The 17965-nt window shown below is 43.1% G+C and overlaps 1 protein-coding gene across 4 annotated transcripts in view; it reads left to right on the top strand.

The window, feature by feature from the left end:
• Positions 1-17965, top strand: part of CREB3L2 (cAMP responsive element binding protein 3 like 2) — a 129692-nt gene that overhangs the window by 76548 nt on the left and 35179 nt on the right. For all 4 annotated transcript variants that reach the window (XR_012090437.1, XR_012090436.1, XM_007983065.3 and 1 more), the window contains exons 3-5: positions 8893-9068; positions 11813-11900; positions 16596-16780. Coding sequence is in view for 2 of the 4 variants with exons in the window: in XM_007983065.3 (XP_007981256.1) it covers positions 8893-9068; positions 11813-11900; positions 16596-16780 (449 nt within the window). In the remaining 2 variants the exon portion in view is untranslated. The remainder of the gene's footprint in view (positions 1-8892; positions 9069-11812; positions 11901-16595; positions 16781-17965) is intronic.

Raw genomic sequence — 17965 nt, 5'->3', positions numbered from 1 at the left:
AAAAGAGTTTGTGACCAAAAAAGTTAAAAATAACTGTTCCAGGATTCCACAGGAGTCATCTATCTCAGGGGGACTTTGAGTGTGGACTTCTGAAACACTAGAGCTAAGGAACTTCACGTGGCCCAGCAACCACAGGAGCCAATCCTAGAAATGTAGGTGCAGGCTTCAAAACCAGCAGAAAGACATCCTACATCCAACTCAGCCATTTCTCCCTGTGATTAAGGCTGTGAACCAGACGCTAAGCAGGGTTTTCTGTTCTACAAAAAAGGCAACAACAACAACGAAACACCAAAAAAAAAAGGAAGAAAGAAAAAGAAAAAAACGTGTAATGAGGTTAAGGGAAAAAAGCAGAAGCATCCAAGCAAAATATTTGTGATACTTTTATGCTTTGAGAAACAAAAGCTTGCATTTGAATGACCAAGTCTTGTACCTCACCACATGGAGGCTGTCTTTATGAGTTACTGTATTTCAGTCATGTTCCTTTGTGTAATTCAATTGGGATGCTAGGTATGCATTTGCATTGTCCTTTAATATTGGTGTTCTTCCTAAAGAAGAAACTCTGTGGTGCTGGATGAGGGCTGTTCAGAGAGAACCAGACATGGGCCCTATCCTCTAAGATGATACGAGAACAGAGCTAAAGATTATATAGACTATCAACAGACCTTAGCATAAAATATGCTATTACAGAAGTGGTCTAATACTCCCTTTGCATCACAAATGTAGTTAAGGGTGGAACAAAGGATCATAACTATGGCTGTCCCAGGTCTACAGGGACATGGTAAGAATCATCTTCCTCCTGATGAATTTAGTAGGGCTCTCAGTGGCAAGGGATGGTTGGATAGGCTGGTTCACTATGGATACCTTAAATTTATGGAGCTGTGTTCTCACGTGGGAATGAACACAGTTGTCTGTGAGGTAAAGGTGAGCAGATATTGCTGGGGCAAAGTCACATGGGGTAAGTGAGACAGCCTGGAGGAGGGCAAGGACTAGGGTTTGATCTCTGCCTGATGGGAAGCAGGGACTGAGAAATATAGGATGACGTTTTCTGGAGCTTAGAAGAAACACAAAAGATCTCATGGCTGCCATGTGAGAGCAGGGAAAGTGTGCACAGATACGGTTATCCAGGGAGAAGAGGAAAGGTATATATAACATGATGGCAAAGAAAAAATGGGTTTTGAAATGATTTGATGAAACCTGCCCCAGGAAAAGCACAGGATCGAATATGCTGAGGAAGGGGCAGAGGTGAGTCAGAGATGTCTTAGGTTTTTGCTTTGCAGTGTTGAAGAGATCTTGATGTTGACATGGTCCATGGAAGCGAGACTTGAAAATCACAGAAATGAGGTGCATAGCGGTGTCTTCATCACATGTAGTGTGAGCTGATGACAAGAACATCAGTCTGAATCATCGTAGAGTAGCCAGACTCAGGGGTAGAAGAGGAAGGTGTGTGTATCTACCGAGAGAGTCACCGGGTCCTCTGTCCTGCACGGCCAAAGAGAGAACCTGACGGTGATTGGGGAGGACAGGCAGAGGACCAGTTGACCTCTTCCGTCTGAAGCTTGGGTTTGTAATACACGCCATTTTGCTGTTCCTCCCCTTTTTTGGTGTTACCTTTTACTTTTTTCCAAACAGATAAAAACAATAATGACGTTTCCCCTTTTTATTTTTTGAGAAAAAGTAAAATAATGACTTCTCTGCCTAGCCATTGCAATGCTAGATTAGTATAAGAAAGCAACGTTCACATTCATCTAGCGATTACAGTTACTTTGGATATTCATGAATGAGAGTCATGACTTCTTCAATGAAGAAGAAAGGATGTAGTAAATATTTTCTGTTTTTACTATTATCACCGCCTCTTCATGCCATTCAATAGTGAAAGTTATTTCAGGGTTAAGATACTCAGGAACGGGGCCAGGGGGAGATAGTCCTCTAACTTCCACTGGAGCATGTAGTGGGCTGTAGTTTAATATGATTCTGACACATTTAACTGAATTCTTGCCCCTTTCCCCAGCTTCCAGAGCCCAGCCATTAGATTTTTCCTTTAAGAGAATTTTACATAAAAAAATTGGTCGAGATGTGCCAACTCCTTTGAAAATTTTCAAAGGGCAAACAAATGAAATGCTAAAGGATTTAGATGAGGCGTATTTATTTAATTTAAACAATTTTCTTTTCACTTTAGATATGTTACGTAAATAGTAAATGGATGTACAGTCAGCCCTCACTGTTCTTGGGTTTTGCATCCTGTGAATACTGTATTTTCAATCAATGTTTGTTTAAAAAAAATCTGCTTGTGAGTGGACCCGCACGGTTCAAACCTGTGTTGTTCAAGGACCAACTGTATATGTGTTTTTCTCACGTAAGTGGTAGTACGTCATCTGATTTCTCTTTTTAAGAATAAATGCCCATTCTCTCTATGTTCACATGTGTATGTGTGTGTGTGTGTGTGTGTATTGTAAACCAAAAAGTATCTGATACAGGTCTCAATCAATTTAGGAGTTTACTTTGCCAAGGTTAAAGACATGCCCAGAACAAATAAACACAGAATCACAGAAATAATCTGTGGTCTGTGCCTTTCTGCAAAGATGACTTTGAGGACTTCAGTATTTAAAGGAAAAGTGGCTGAACAGGAAAGAGGGAGAGTGTGGTAATCCATGTGTTGCAAGAGAGAAAAGGAGCAGGTGGGGAATAGTCCATTATGCATTCATCTCGTGCTCAGTAAATCAACACTTTTCGTTAAGATAAGATGAATGTTAAGCTGGGTGCTCATGACTGTGATCCCAGCACTTTGGGTGGCCGAAGCAGGAGGATTACTGGAGCCCAGGAGTTTGAGACCAGCCTGTGCAACGACACAGTGAGACCTCTTCTCTACAAAAAATAAATTAAAAAAAAAAATTAGCTGGGCGTGGTGACGTATGCCTGTAGTCCCAGCTACTTGGGAGGCTGAGGCGACAGGATCCCTTGGGCCTGGGAGGTCAAGGCTACAGTGACAGAGCAAGACTGTCTAAAAAAAAGAAAAAAAAAGGTCAACATGGAGTGTCTACTTGTGGAGATCTTTAACCTTTTATCTACAGTTGTGCTTAGGAACAAAAGGAAAGGTAGTTTCTTGCATGACTCAGCTTTCAGCTTGATTTTTCCCCTTGGCATAGTGGATTGGGGTCCTGAGTTTTTATTTTCCTTTCATTATATATCAAGATAATGCCAATTCCCAATTTAGGGTTTTTTGTTTGTTTGTTTGTTTTTTCCTTTCTTTCCTAGGAACCTGTATCCGTTCGTGCTTATCTGCGTGGCACATATGGAAAGGATGGAACATCTGCATTTTGGTGTTGCTGTTACCTTGGCTTTGAGTTCATGTCTTTTTCAGTCTCTCTGTCCATCTCGATGATTTGATAACTTGGCATCTAGCCCCATTGATCATGGCTGCTCCATTTTGTCTTTGGATGTAAAGGACTTGCTTCTCACCACGATCGGTGGCTTGTTTTTATTTTCTTGGTGACAGCTAAGTGGTGAAGCTAAGGAAATGTGCCAGTTTGACCTTTGACAGGAAGCTGTTTGAATCAGCTGATATGGGGGGGCGGGGGTTGTTCTTACTCTTCACACTGTGGACTGCTAAACTTTACCAGGGATGTTTTTTGTCTAAAATGACACTTAAAAGACGTATAAACACAATGCAGAAAGAGCATTTTTATTTTTTCCACTCGGTATCTCAGTTTCAAGTTTTAGAAATTAGAGGGTGTAGAGTGTGAACTGACTCTTATGTTTGTAGTTTAGCCAATAACTAAGACATCCAAGGACAATTCCAGTTCTAAGCCAGGGTGGCCCTACTGTTCTTTTTGCCAATAAAGTAAAACTACAAAAATAAGGTCATGGAGAAACATTGTGATACATATTCTGCTCCTTCTCCTAGACTCTGTCCTTCCTTAACCCTCACTTCATAGATTACATTTGTCATTTTGTTTTCTGTGATTTGGTATTTATTTCCATTGAGTAAGAAAGTACAAGCCAACCTCCAGTAGTTCAGAATAAAAGCTCTTTTCTTTCATTTCAGCTACCACTGGAATGCTGTTCTCACCAAACTACTTACTGGCTGACTTTCTTCATATGAAGTCATTTCATATTTTATGATGTAACTAGTAGGTCCGATCAGCCAGTCTACAAATATTTATTGATATGATCCATAGTTGATGGTTCAGAGGAATTATTTTGGAAATGAATGTAATAATTTCATTGTAATAGATTCTAATGTAATGAAGAATCTTTTTTGTAAAGAAGACATCTCTTTTGTAAAGAAGAAAAATAATTCTTATTTTTCATACATTCGGCTATATTGTATCGGCCAGCTCTGTTGCGGCATAACAAACCACCCCCAAACACAGTCACTCAGTCATTTATTATGGTAATCCACATGTCTGTTTCTGTGTGGGGGTCAGCAGAGTGGTTCTGCGAGTTTCAGCTAGATTCACTGGCATCTCTGAGGTCAGCTGACAATTGGCTAGTCTTGGCTCAGCTCCTCTGGGGGTGACTGTTCTCTGTGGCTGTCATCTTTCTCCTGAGATAACTAGATTATCCCAGCTCATTCTTCTCATGCTGATGGCAAAACTGCAGCAACATTAGTTCCATCCTGCAAGCACATTCCAAAACTCTGCTTGTATTAAAAAGCTCACATACTATTGGTACATCAAGCCACAGTACCAAGCTGTAGGTGGGGATCAGCCCACGGTAGGAGGGCACTGCAAAATTCTAAGACAAAAGACCTGGAAGGAGGGAGGAGGAAGACCTGGAGCCAGGAATGCAACGTGTTTACATAATAAGGGACTCATTGACTCTTACTGAGTCAAGGGCTTCTAAATGGCCCCTTGGGCAACTGGAGCCTCTATCCAATAATTACCATCCCAAGCCATGAAGTAGAGCAGGCCATGTCCCTGTGTGTTCATCCAAAGACAATAGTGTCCCAAGATTGGAAATCCAGAAGTACTATAAAATTTAAAGAAAAAGTCATGCATGTTCTGAACAATTATCCAGAGATGCTTACTATTTGACGTATTTCTTTTGACTCTTCTCTGTCACTTTCTTCTTTAATAGTATACAAATTTATATAGGGAGTTTTTGTCTTAATATTTTATTATGTCTTTCGTTTGTAATTAAAAAGGCTGTATACATGTAATATTAATGTCTGCATAAATATTCCATTGTATGGATGCACCATAATTGACTTAACCTTTCTCTTGCTTTTTAATGTTTTGGTTATTTTCAGTGTTTTGTCATTATACACAATGCCATAGTGAGCATTATTTATGCATAATCTTTATCCACATAGAAAGTTTTCTGGTTAATGGGAAGATTACTGGCCAGAGTGCAGAGATCTGGGTTCTGTCACAAATTTGCCATGTGACCTAGGCCCAGGTGTCATTTTCCTCATCTAGAAATGATAGGCTGGACGTGGTGGTTCATACCTGTAATCCCAGCACTTTGGGAGGCTGAGGCGGGTGGGTCACCTAAGGTCAGGATTTCGAGACCAGCCTAGCCAACATGGTGAAACCCCATCTCTACTAAAAATACAAAAATTAGCCAGGTGTGCTGGCATACACCTGTAATCTCAGCTACTTGGGAGGCTGAGGCAGGAGAATCGCTTGAACCCAGGAGGCAGAGATTGCAGTGAGTTGAGATCCCGCCACTGCACTGCAGCCTGCGTGACACAGCAAGACTCTGTCTTAAAAAAAAAAAAAAAGGTATATTTGAGCTTGATGGCCTTAAATCTCTTTATAACTCAGGATCAAGGACGAAATTGCTGTATTGGAGTGGAAGCACGAAAGCAACACCAGTTGTTTGTCCTCAAACAAGCTCAGGGGAGGAGAGCCCACTTCATTGGGCTTCTCCCTTGGAAATGTAGTTGTCCTTGAGAGAGAAGGTTTCCTTTTACAGTTCAGGTACCATCGCTTGCCCTGTGGTTTCCATTGCCTGAGGCAGCAATGATGATATTTGCACATTTGTAAAGAAGGCTATAGAACACTGGGCATTAAGAATATAAATGGTCTTGACTTGTTTTACGAATGTGCATGCTTTGAGAATGGCTCACTAGATTGGAAGAACTGATTCTATCACCCATCTTCGTTTTGTCTCATAATTTTTTGTATTCCCTTTTTTTTTTTTTTTTTTTTTTAAACGTTTGCCTCTTCTTTTGTTTGCCTTGTGAATTAAGTTTCATCGCAGTCGCCTTCACTGCACAGTCAAGGGACCTGGGCTTATCTCACAATTTCCTGGTAATTGTGTGTGACCTTTTTCTCAGGGTTGCTTCCTTAGCATCCATTTCAGCCTGTACTGAGGCTATATTTCATCTTACCGTCTTTCTTCCAGCCTCTGCCAGGGATAAATATTGCTCAATGTGGGCGGGCTTTAAGTGTTGACTTCAAAAAGCAAAAGCATGGCTGTGCAGGGTGGCTCACACCTGTAATCCCAGCACTTTGGGAGGCCGATCACCTGAGGTCAGGAGTTCAAGACCAGCCTGACCAACATGGCAAAACCCCATCTCTACTAAAAATACAAAAATTAGCTGGGTGTCGTGGTGCACACCTGTAATTCCAGCTACTCAGGAGGCCGAGGCAGGAGAATCTCCTGAATCCGGGAGGTGGAGTTTGCAGCGAGCCAAGATAGCGCCACTGCACTCCAGCCTGGGTGACAGAGCAAGAATGTCTCAAAACAAAACAAAAAACAAAACAAAAAAAGCAAAAGCATCACCATGTCATTGCTGAATGGAAAAAATGAAATCTATGATGTCTCTGTCTCCCCAACCCTTCCCTGACTTTCCTAAGTGGGTATTCTTTGCAGCAGACAGTGTCTTCTAGCTCCTAAACTCCTTTGGGGAGAATCAACAGAATCTTTTGGCTCGCGGTCCAGTTGCTTCTTCTCTGGGCTGAGCTGGGGCACGGTCTGAGTCTGGTACAGAGTGGTCTCCCTCCTCTGGCCGCCATCAGAAGGCCTTTTGTTCCCCCGCCCTCCCCTTCCACCAGGATGTGGCCCACACCCCATGAAGGATGGGAATCCCCGTCACACCATAGCACTCAGCAGCGCCACTCTAAAAGCAAAACGTCATCCGCCACCAGAAGGCCTGCCCATCCCGTCTTTATTTCACCTCGGGAAATAAATTGAGGCTGGGATAATTCATCAATTATAAGCTGGATTTAGGGGGGAAATAATTTTCTTCAAATATGAACCTGTTTTTGTACTTGAAGGAAGTTGCTTATGAAACACAATTTTAATAATCTTAGATTTTAGTTCTTAGTTTCTGCGTCTACCCTTCCCTTCCTGCTAGCGGTTCTGAATGATTGTACCGTTTCATAAGAAAACTGGAGTCACATTCTTGAATGTAAAATAAATTTATTGTGTGAACGACTTGGCTCTCCTAACAGTCATGGGTCACTAAGTATGTGAAATGTGGTGTATGTGTTTAAGCATTTTGATAAAGGAGCATGTCTTTGCTTAATTTTAGCCTCATTTTAGTAAAACTGGTATCAGCTAAGGAGTGTGGCCTTTAGCTTGCTTTGTCTTGTTCTGTGGCTGTTTCCAACCCTCTCGTCTTTTCCTTTCCTTCCCTCCTCCCTGCTTTTCCAGGCAGTGCTGAGGCGCTAGCCCCAAAGTAATTTGTTAAGAAATACAGGGTACCTCTTAGACTCTGAGAAGAATGTGCATTAAGTGGCAGAGGCACTCTGTCTGTTCTAGTCTTGTCTCTCGGTTGTTAGCTATCTCCAGGCCTGGTGATGATCAGGAAAGTCCAGACAAGACCCAGACTCACCAAGATGCAGCTGTTTTCTCTGGAAGAGTATTTAGTCCATTTCAGCAAAGGGCAGATGGTTATTGCAAACCAGAGTCTCCCAAAGGGCTGAACAAAGTCTCTGGAAGTCTAAGTTAAGGTTTAAGGCCTAGGTGGGATCACAGTGAAAACAGAAGGGAACAAAAACAAACAAAAAAAATGGAGTGAGAAGAAAAAATATGAAAAAAACAAATATCTTCCCTTTGGGCAGAAGGAGAGAGAGACCTACTCACCATGCTCTCTCATCGTCTCCCCTTGGTTGCCAACCATTTGCTTGCTTCTCTCTCTCTCTCTCTCTCTCACTCGCTGGCTTGCTCTCACTCTCACCCTCGCTCTTTTTCCCTCCCCCTCTCTCTCTCCCTCCCCCTCCCTCTCCCCTTTTTCTCTCTCTCTTTCTTGACAGGGTCTCACTCCGTTGCCCAGGCTCTGGAGTACATTGACGTGATCACGGCTCACTGAAGCCTGGACTTCCTGGCTTAAGCAATCCTCCTGCCTCAGCCTCCCAAGTAGCTGGGACCACAGATGCTCACCCCTGCACCTAGCTAATTAAAAAAATTTTTTTTTTCTGTAGAGACAGGGTCTTTCATTGTAGCCCAGGCTGGTGTTGAACTCATGGGCTCAAGCAATTCTCTTGCCTTGGCTTCCCAAAGTGCTGGGATTATTTGTGTGGGCCACTGTGCCCAGCTGCTTCTTTAATGTTTTTAAATTTGCTTATTTATATGTTATTGATTAGATAACACATTTACATGATTTGACAACCAAAAAGAGTAGCTCATTACATATTCAAAATCCTCCCTCCTATTCTATTCCCCATCAACCCAGGCTTCTTCCTGAGAAACGCAGTTTCTCTTTTCTATGGATTCCTTCCAGAGTTTCTTTAGGCATACTCACATGCAAGTGAATACAAGTATCAATTCTTACTTTACTGTTCACATCTATCGATCTTTTCTCTCACATACTTCATTTTCTTTTATTCCACTCTCAGTAATCCTTCACTGGGCTTTTTTGGGGAGAAAGACCAGTGGTTGGTTGTTTTGCTCATGCCTGATGCCCTGAACAAGTTCACATGTGTGCTTGTCTTTTTCCTGCAGATGAGGTGGAAAGTGAGAAATGGTACCTGTCTACAGACTTCCCTTCAACAACCATCAAGACAGAGCCAATTACAGACGAACCACCCCCAGGACTCGTTCCGTCTGTCACTCTGACGATCACAGCCATCTCCACCCCGTTTGAAAAGGAGGAACCTCCTCTGGAAATGAATACTGGGGTATGCTCAGTTTTCTTCTGTATAAACAGGTTGGATTAAAAGATATAGATAGATCATTCTCCAATAAGGTGTTTAATCTGTTTGGAGTTAGTGGCTGTGTACATTTAAGGACATGCAACTTTGTATGTGTGTATATACATACATATACATTTAATAAGGGTATGTTGATTTGGTGCCAGATTCCTTTAAAGCCATTGTTCGGAAAAAGATAGGTAAGCGGATTTCATTCTCTTTTTGATTACTGTTACGAAATAAAAAACACAGAAAATATCTATGGTAAAAAAAAATTCTCTATGGCACTGATTTTTAAGCAGTGGAAAGGGAGTGATTGAGGTGATGACGCAATCTGTGGCTTACAGTGCGTGGCTCCTGGGAATGTGAGCTCCTGTGTAGTATTTTACTTTCCTAGTGAGATGCTGAGTTGTCCTTACTCAAGTCCGGAACCTCCCACCTATTGATTCATATAATAATATGAATATAATAACAATATTAATAACATTATAATAATATTAATAGTAATAATAACACCTATTATTATGTTACCCGTGGAAAGCATAAGAAATCAGGATTTTTTCCTTACTGGATTCCATGCCTACCACAAATAGAATTTAATTCTACTCTACCTTCTTTCTGGGTATTTCCAGTGTCCGGCCATGGACCAGCATCATATTTGTACATCTTCTTGCAAGTGTTGGAAGCCTGTCTTAGCTTCCCTTAAGTTCAAAGCCTCGGGTTATAAACAAAAACTTCATTAACATTCCTTAAGTCAGATTTCTTATGAGCAAGACAGTGTCTACCTGCAGCCAGTTATGGTGACTTATGCCTATAATCCCAGCACTTTGGGAGGCGGAAGCTGCAGTGAGCCGAGATTGCACCACTGCACTCCAGCCTGGGCGACAGAGCAAGCCTGGGCAACAGAGCAAGACTTGTCTCAAAAAAAAAAAAAAAAGAAAAAAAGATACAATGTCTGCCTCTTCAGAATAAGGTAACACTGAATCAGTAGACTCATAAAATGTCACTGCATACTCACTTGTTAGTCCATCTGTGTAAATGATGAAGGGTTATAGACAGAGGCCTCTGCAAGTGTGCTAGGATTCCTTTCTCAGTAGCTACCTGAGTCTCTTTTATTAGACTAGGCTGTCTGGGTCTATAATAGTCTCCTTGCTCCACAGGATTTTAGTTATTTTATTTATTACTTTTTTTTTTTTTTTTTTTGAGACAGAAGTCTCACTCTGTCGCCCAAGCTGGAGTGCAGTGGCACGATCTCAGCTCACTGCAACCTCCGCCCCCCGGGTTCAGTGATTCTTGTGCCTCAGCCTCCCGAGTAGCTGGGATTACAGGCACCTGCCACCACTTCTGGCTCATTTTTGTATTTTTAGTCGAGATGGGGTTTTACCATGTTGGCTAGGTTGGTCTCGAACTCCTGACCTCAAGTGATCTGCCCACTTCGGCCTCCCAAAGTGTTGGGATTACAGGCGTGAGCCACACGCCTGGCCTAGTTGAATTATTGTAAAGCATGTAACTAGCAAAGCTCGGAGGCATGGCCTTGCTCCCGTGTATGGGCCAGGTAACTTTTCTCCTTTCCCTACCAGGCATTTCATGATTAGATATAATCAGTCATTAAGAAGCCTTAATAATAACATTATTAATTATTAATATTAATTATATATTATAAACATTATTAATAATCAATATTAATAAAGTTATATAAGAGAAAGGATGTAGTTTGGTGCACAGTCCCTACCCCAGGGCAAGCTGGTGGACGCCTGTGACTTTTTAAAAATTTAGTTCCCGTTTTCCATGGTGATTGACTCGATTTAAGTGCATTGTGGCTATATGTAATTTACAGGCTGCTTTACATTGCAGGCAGGGAAAACTCCCAGGCTGGTGTGAGGCTGAACTGGGATAACAGACTCCCTGGCTCCTCCTCATTCTGCTAAGGTCACCACCTCTTAGAAGGTCTCTTATTTTCTTTCAGAGATCAAATGCACAGTTATGCTCTACAGCTAAATTCTGCAGTCTTGGGAATCCTGACCCGTATCAACTATTAGTCGCTTTTTAAAGCCCCAAAGTGGAGTGAGGATAGGGGGAGTGGAAGCAGTTTTGGTTCTTACTTAACCCAAACTGTGTATAAAGAATAAAGTTAGCAGAATGATGCCACACAAAAAAAGTACCAGAATATTTTGTAATAAAATACCTTTATAGTACTACAAAAACTTAGAAAAGAATATTGATATAGTCTTGGGCTTGAGCATTTGACTTTCAACTTTAGAGTTCTGAGCGTTCTTTTCTTTTTCTTTTTTTTTTTTTTTTTTGAGATAGGATCTCATTCTGTTACCTAGGCTGGAGTGCAATGGTATGATCACAGCTCACTGCAGCCTCAAATTCCTGGGCTCAAGTGATTCTCCCGCCTCAGCCTCCCAAGTAGCTGGAACTACAGGTGCACGCCATCACGACTGGCTAATTTTTATATTTTTGGGGGAGATGGTGTCTCACTTGATGTTACCCAGGGTGGTCTCAAGTAAGTTTGGAGGGTCCTGTCAGCTGTAATGCCAAGTCTGGTGATGAGAAAAAGGTTAAGAACTAAAATGACTCCCTGTTGAGGAAGCTGCGTACACTCAGCTATTCTCCGGGATAGGCAGGGCTGTCCCGAGAGGTAGACACGGGTGACAAATAGCTCTCCTACGTGTGTCTTCAAGGCTGTGATTGGTTTTTAAAACTTGTGTTTGAAATTCTTCCTCCAGGTTGATTCCTCGTGCCAGACCATTATACCTAAAATTAAGCTGGAGCCTCATGAAGTGGATCAGTTTCTAAACTTCTCTCCTAAAGAAGGTCTGTCTGCCCTCCCTGTGTCCCTTTGGGTGTGGATATGGTCTCTGAGTCTACAGAGAGGGAATATGGTGAGAGAGCTGGGATGAGTTTGTACCACAGATGTAGCTGGCTTTATGAAATAGCTCTGTTCTTAAAAAATAAAAATTTTGCTTCCAAATAAAAATTTTGCAAGCTAAATATTATTTTCCCATATATGCACTTAATTAAGTTTCAGCTAAGTGTTACCATATTTTACTTCTAGCCAGGGTGATATTTTTCAAAACCTTTATGGACTGCTACTACAAACACTATCAAACAAGAGAACTGCAGCTCTTATTCATCCAGGTGTGAACCCTGTAGAACCCCACAAATCAACAACCATCTACAAAGGCACCTTGCTTATTTTAAACAACTCTAGTCTCAAGTCTTTGTGAAGTAAATTCATAATTAATTATGCGGCCAATTCATTGTTTGTAAACATTGAGTTTGGATGACAGCTATTGCAAGGAGCCCCCTCTCTATTTGGTCATGTTCATAGTTTACAGTTGTGCATCTTTTTGGGCTTCTTGACATCCAGCCATCTAGAATTAACACGTCCTTGAGAGGTGGTCACACTTTTTGTTTTTTTTTTTGAGACAGAGTCTCACTCTGTTACCCAGGCTGGAGTGCAGTGGCACCATCTTGGCTCACAGCAACCTCTGCCTTCCAGGTTCTTTTTTTTTTTCTTTGAGATGGAGTCTCGCTCTGTCGCCCAGGCTGGAGTGCAGTGGCTGGATCTCAGCTCACTGCAAGCTCCACCTCCCGGGTTCACGCCATTCTCCTGCCTCAGCCTCCCGAGTAGCTGGGACTACAGGTGCCCGCCACCACGCCCGGCTAGTTTTTTGTAATTTTTAGTAGAGACAGGGTTTCACCATATTAGCCAGGATGGTCTCCATCTCCTGACCTCGTGATTTGCCCGTCTCGGCCTCCCAAAGTGCTGGGATTACAGGCTTGAGCCACTGCGCCCGGCCCCTGCCTTCCAGCTTCAAGCGATTCCTGTGCCTCAGCCTCCTGAGAAGCTGGGATTACAGGCGTGCACCACCACACCCAGCTAATTTTGGTATTTTTAGTAGAGACGAGGTTTCGCCACGTTGGTCAGGCTGGTCTTGAACTCCCAGCCTTAGGCAATCTGCTCGCCTCGGCCTCCTAAAGTCGTGGTATTACAGGCATAAGCCACCGTGCCTGGCCAAGGTTGTTATATGTCTATATTTCTCTTTCTCTATGTCAGTTTCTTTCTGAGTTTCTACCTCTTTGTTCTCCTGTGAAGCCCATAGCTAGGAATCCTGGATGCAGACCCCTGAGCCTCATAAAGTCTAATGAAACTCTCTCTGCCGCCTTGTTAATGCAGATTCTCCTGTATAGGTCCTGTTCTTCTCACTTCTGTGCCTTCAGTCATGCCATCACTTCCCTTTTCATTCCTACTTTTTATTTATTTATTTTTTCTGTGAAACAGGGTCTCATTCTGTTGTCCAGGCTGGAGTGCAGTAGTGCAGTCCTGGCTCGCGGCAACCTCAACCTCATGGGCTCAAGCGATTCTCCCACCTCGGCCTCCCAAGTAGCTGGGACTACAGGCATGCACCACCATGCCCAGCTGAATTTTGTATTTTCTTTAGAGACAGAGTTTCACCGTGTTGCCCAGGCTGGTCTGAAACTCCTGAGCTCAAGTGACCCTCGCACCTTGGCCCACCAAAGTGACAGGATTATAGGCATGTGCCACCTCATCCGGTCCCATTCATACTTTCAGGACAAATTTTGTAGTACAGTTCATTACTTTGGTCAACAAATAAGAAATTGGCTTATACAGTTGTCACCAAAAAGGTATATGTGCTACAGTATATAAACGTGAGGATATTTACATGTGAGCACTTCTCATGAAAATATCAGCTATCTTCTTTCCATTAGAAACTAACTCAGGATTTGGTTTGTAACAATGTAGTCAGGGCTGGCCCTTTATTTGCCTTTATTATCAATAAAGACATGATTAAATTTTAAAAGTTAACAGTACTGAGTAGAATCCACATCGAGACACTGTTTCTTTGCACTGAGTGACAGACAGCAGTGCCTTGCAGCTTTATATACTGCTTCAAAGTAATTGCTTTCATTTGTATAACACCAGTTATTACTATCAAATGTATCTTACTCTTTTAATTTATGCTTCGATGTGGTTCAGAAGTGTCATCACCATAACAATGAATCCCATAGTGGCTTCTGAATCCAGGGTTATTGGAGGAGAAATGTTTCAAGAATAAAGTAAAGGACAGCCCTTCCTTATTATCCTGGATAAACAGAGATAAGGAAATTCTATATCCTTGACTGCAGCAATTTCTAGGCAAAGTAGCTTGTTGTCCCCAGACCTTGCAGTAACCCAAAAGCAGCATTTCAAATGATATTTAGAAATCTGATCCTGAGATGCCTCTGGCCAGCCCTGTAGCTCTTTCATAGGTAGGAAAGACAAGATTTAAGTTGCTTCACTTGCTTTTCTCATCATTCTCTTTCTGTCTTTTGTGAGGGGCCCTCTGCTTGGACGGGAGAACACTATTAGAATAATTTGGCCCCTACCAAGTGAAAGGGACAGGGTGGCTTTAGGTACTTTAGGTACATTCTTGGGAATGTAACAGCACAGAGCCCCTATTAGGTTCGTCTGCTTCCTGTTTTTTTTTTTTTTTTAAACCATGAAGTGCCATAATATTCATGGCATTCAAGAAACCTTGATTAACACGCTTAGGACTCCTCCTTCTTAGCCAGGCACCTGCATATTTAAGGCATGTGGTTCCCTTCCTGGGCTACCCGCACCCGTGGCAGGAGTAGTGGGAATAGTGCGACAAGGATTATTTTAGCATATTGTTTAGCTTTAAGAGTGCCCACAGAGACTAAAAACCCCAGGGACCTCTTTGGCAAGACTGGCAGAGAAAAAGGGAAAGAGGAAACATCTAGAGAAAAGCTGTATGTGGCAGAAAGAGAAAGAAAGGGTGGGAGAGAGACAGGGAATGGCAATGAGAGAGAGAGAGAGAAGAAAAAATAGCATGCCAGGGCTGGGAGACCGGGCATCGCCTGTTGTGGCCTCGGCTATTCAGGTATTCCTGCAGGAGAGAGCTGCTGATTGCTGCTCATCCTCTCTGAGGGCAGTGTATTAGTCCGTTTTCATGCTACTAATGAAGTACCCGAGACTGGGCAATTTATAAAGAAAAAGAGGTGTCATGGACTCACAGTTCCACATGGATAGGGAGGCCTCACAATCATGGCGGAAAGCGAAAGGCACATTTTACAAGGCGGCAGGCGAGAGAGAAAATGAGAACCAAGTAAAAGGGGTTTCCCCTTATAAAACCATCAGCTCTCATGAGGCTTATTCACTACCACGAGAACAGCATGGGGGAAACTGCCCCCGCGATTCAGTGATCTCCCACTGGGTCCCTCCCACCACACATGGGAGTTGTGGGAGCTACAATTCAAGATGAGATTTGGGTGGGGACACAGCCATACTGTATCAGGCAGCTATGAATGAGGTCATCTTTCTTGGGTCAGTTGTTGTGTCTCAGGAGGGCCCTTCCCGTCCATAGCATGTTGGGTAATCTCCATCGGAAGAAGGGACGAAGAGGTGATGCGTTGAGGCTTCTCATGGCCTTCAGCAGTTAGTTCCCTGGCCGAGCAGACCCAGCTGTGTGGGCCATGCCCACCGGGGGGCTGCCGTACAGAGGACTCATTGTCCTGGGGGCTCCAGGAATGAAGTGTTTACCTGCAGTTATCTCCCTTGGCTCAGTAGCAGTGGCTGGTACAACAGAAATATGCACTGTTCAGAAAGAACAGTGAGAACCAAGAGTGCTTTCATTTCAAGGAATCCTGGTTGGATTCCTCCTTCAGAAGCCCATCTCTGCTGCCCTGGAGATGCCTGAGGGACACTGGCCAAGGCCCCATAGGCCCTGGCAGAGAGGGTGTTGTGCCTCCCTGAGGAAGGGCGGAGACTTTACAGGAGAAAGTCTCCCCACTGAACTCTCACTTACTTTTCCTGTGCCCACTCCCCCATCTGAAGATGGGTTTCATGTTTTCTGAATGAAGAATGCCTGGCGTCTTGCCTGCAGGCATGACCACGCACATTGCTCTAGAAACAAACCGGCTTTTTTCAAAGCAGCCACTGACTTTTTGAGATGGAGTCTCGCTCTGTCGCCCAGGCTGGAGTGCAGTGGCGTGATCTTGACTCACTGCAGCCTCCGCCTCCTGGGTTCAAGCAGTTCTCCTGCCTCAGCCTCCCAAGTAGCTGGGACTACAGGCGTGTGCCACCACACTCAACTAATTTTTGTACTTTTAGTAGAGACGGAGTTTCAGCATGTTGGTCAGGCTGGTCACAAACTCCTGACCTCATTTGATCTGCCCGCCCGAGCCTCACAAAGTGCTGGGATTATAGCCATGAGCCACTTCGCCTGGCCCCTGGTTGCACGTTTATTGGTTTCTTGTATACACTTCCAGTGTTTCTTTTTGCCAATACAAGCAAATATGGGGTCCATATCCTCTTTGTCTCTGTTTTCATGCAAAAGGAGGACTCCTGTATCCAGCCTCTGCACTTTGGAGATCTGTCCGTGTCAGCTCATGGAGGCCCCTTGTGCTTTAGTTCACTGTCCCACAGATCAGTTGTATCCTGATTTGTGGCTCTGGGATGGATGAGATGTGCTTCCTTTTTTGCAGCCCCAGTGGACCACCTGCATTTGCCACCCACCCCCCCGAGCAGTCACGGCAGTGACTCAGAGGGCAGCCTGAGTCCCAACCCACGCCTGCACCCCTTCAGCCTGCCTCAGACCCACAGCCCCTCCAGAGCTGCACCCCGGGCCCCCTCCGCCCTCTCCAGCTCCCCTCTCCTCACGGCTCCTCATGTAAGTATGCAGCGGGCATTCCCGGACCAAAAGGAACCCTCTCCATTCATTCCCATGGGGCTGTATCTAGAGCAGGACCACTCAAGGCTGTTTGTTTTTCACTTTTGTCAAGAAGTTTCTGTTTAATGGCGAAAGCGGAGTGATGTCAACCCTAAAGAACACTTTCTAAGAACTGCCCGCACACCTCACCTTTTACTACCACAATTCTCTTCCTTTTCACATGCACACTTCCGGTTTTTATTCGTATGTTTATTTTACAGAGCTATAGGCAAGAAGAATAAAGATTTGGGGTTTTTCTCCTCAAAGTTCATAAATATTTGTGTTAATTTAATGATCCTCATGACCTATGTCATAGGAAATACCTTTTATATTTTAAATAAGCAATTTTTGGTGAACTTAAAAATTACTATGAGATTAATGTCTTTGATGCTTAAAGGTCAAAAACAGTTTAAGCCTTTTCTGTGTGTCATATGACTCTTAACCCAGAAACTCAGATCAGACATCAAGACCCATCATTCATCCCTCACATACATGAGGATACCATAATAAAGAAGAATAGATCATTAACTTCTTATTGTTCTAGGAGTGAATTGATTTCTATGAAATTGTAAAAATTATAACCAGCTATTTTGAATTTACAGTGTCACAACTAGAAAATTTAAATGAAATGAGATGTTTAAAAATTCTGTAAGAACCATCCATCCATTAATTAACATAACTTTGAAAGTTTGTATTGATTCCATCCCTGAAAGTTCTTGATCTGTAACCACATTCTTATATTTCACTGTTACTGAGGACAAGGGAATTCACCTTTCCACTCTTTCTTCACCTTTTCAACTGGAACCTGACTTCACTCCTTGGATTAGTAGAATAGCTTGTATCCTATATACCTGTGTGTAGTACTGTGATCTGTCCATTCTACATGTTGATGGAGGAACTCTTCCCCATGTCAGATGCTTGCCCAACAACTATGTTGTGTTTCCCTATTATCTATTGGCACCAAGCCGTGACACCTTTACTCATTATCAGGTGTCTAACCCTCCACTGCTTCAAGAACTCCTTACCCACACTAGGCAGAGTGGCTTCTTCAGTGACTTTTCAAAATACTGCCTTTTGCTTAGAATGCACTCCTCTCTCTTATGTAAATCATCCCCTTTCTTTCAGGAGACCCAATTCAAATCTCAT

The sequence above is a fragment of the Chlorocebus sabaeus genome, chromosome 21, assembly GCF_047675955.1.
Source record: "Chlorocebus sabaeus isolate Y175 chromosome 21, mChlSab1.0.hap1, whole genome shotgun sequence".
Lineage (NCBI taxonomy): Eukaryota > Metazoa > Chordata > Mammalia > Primates > Cercopithecidae > Chlorocebus > Chlorocebus sabaeus.
Note: the sequence above shows the minus strand (reverse complement) of the source record. Positions and strands in the feature narration are given on the sequence as shown.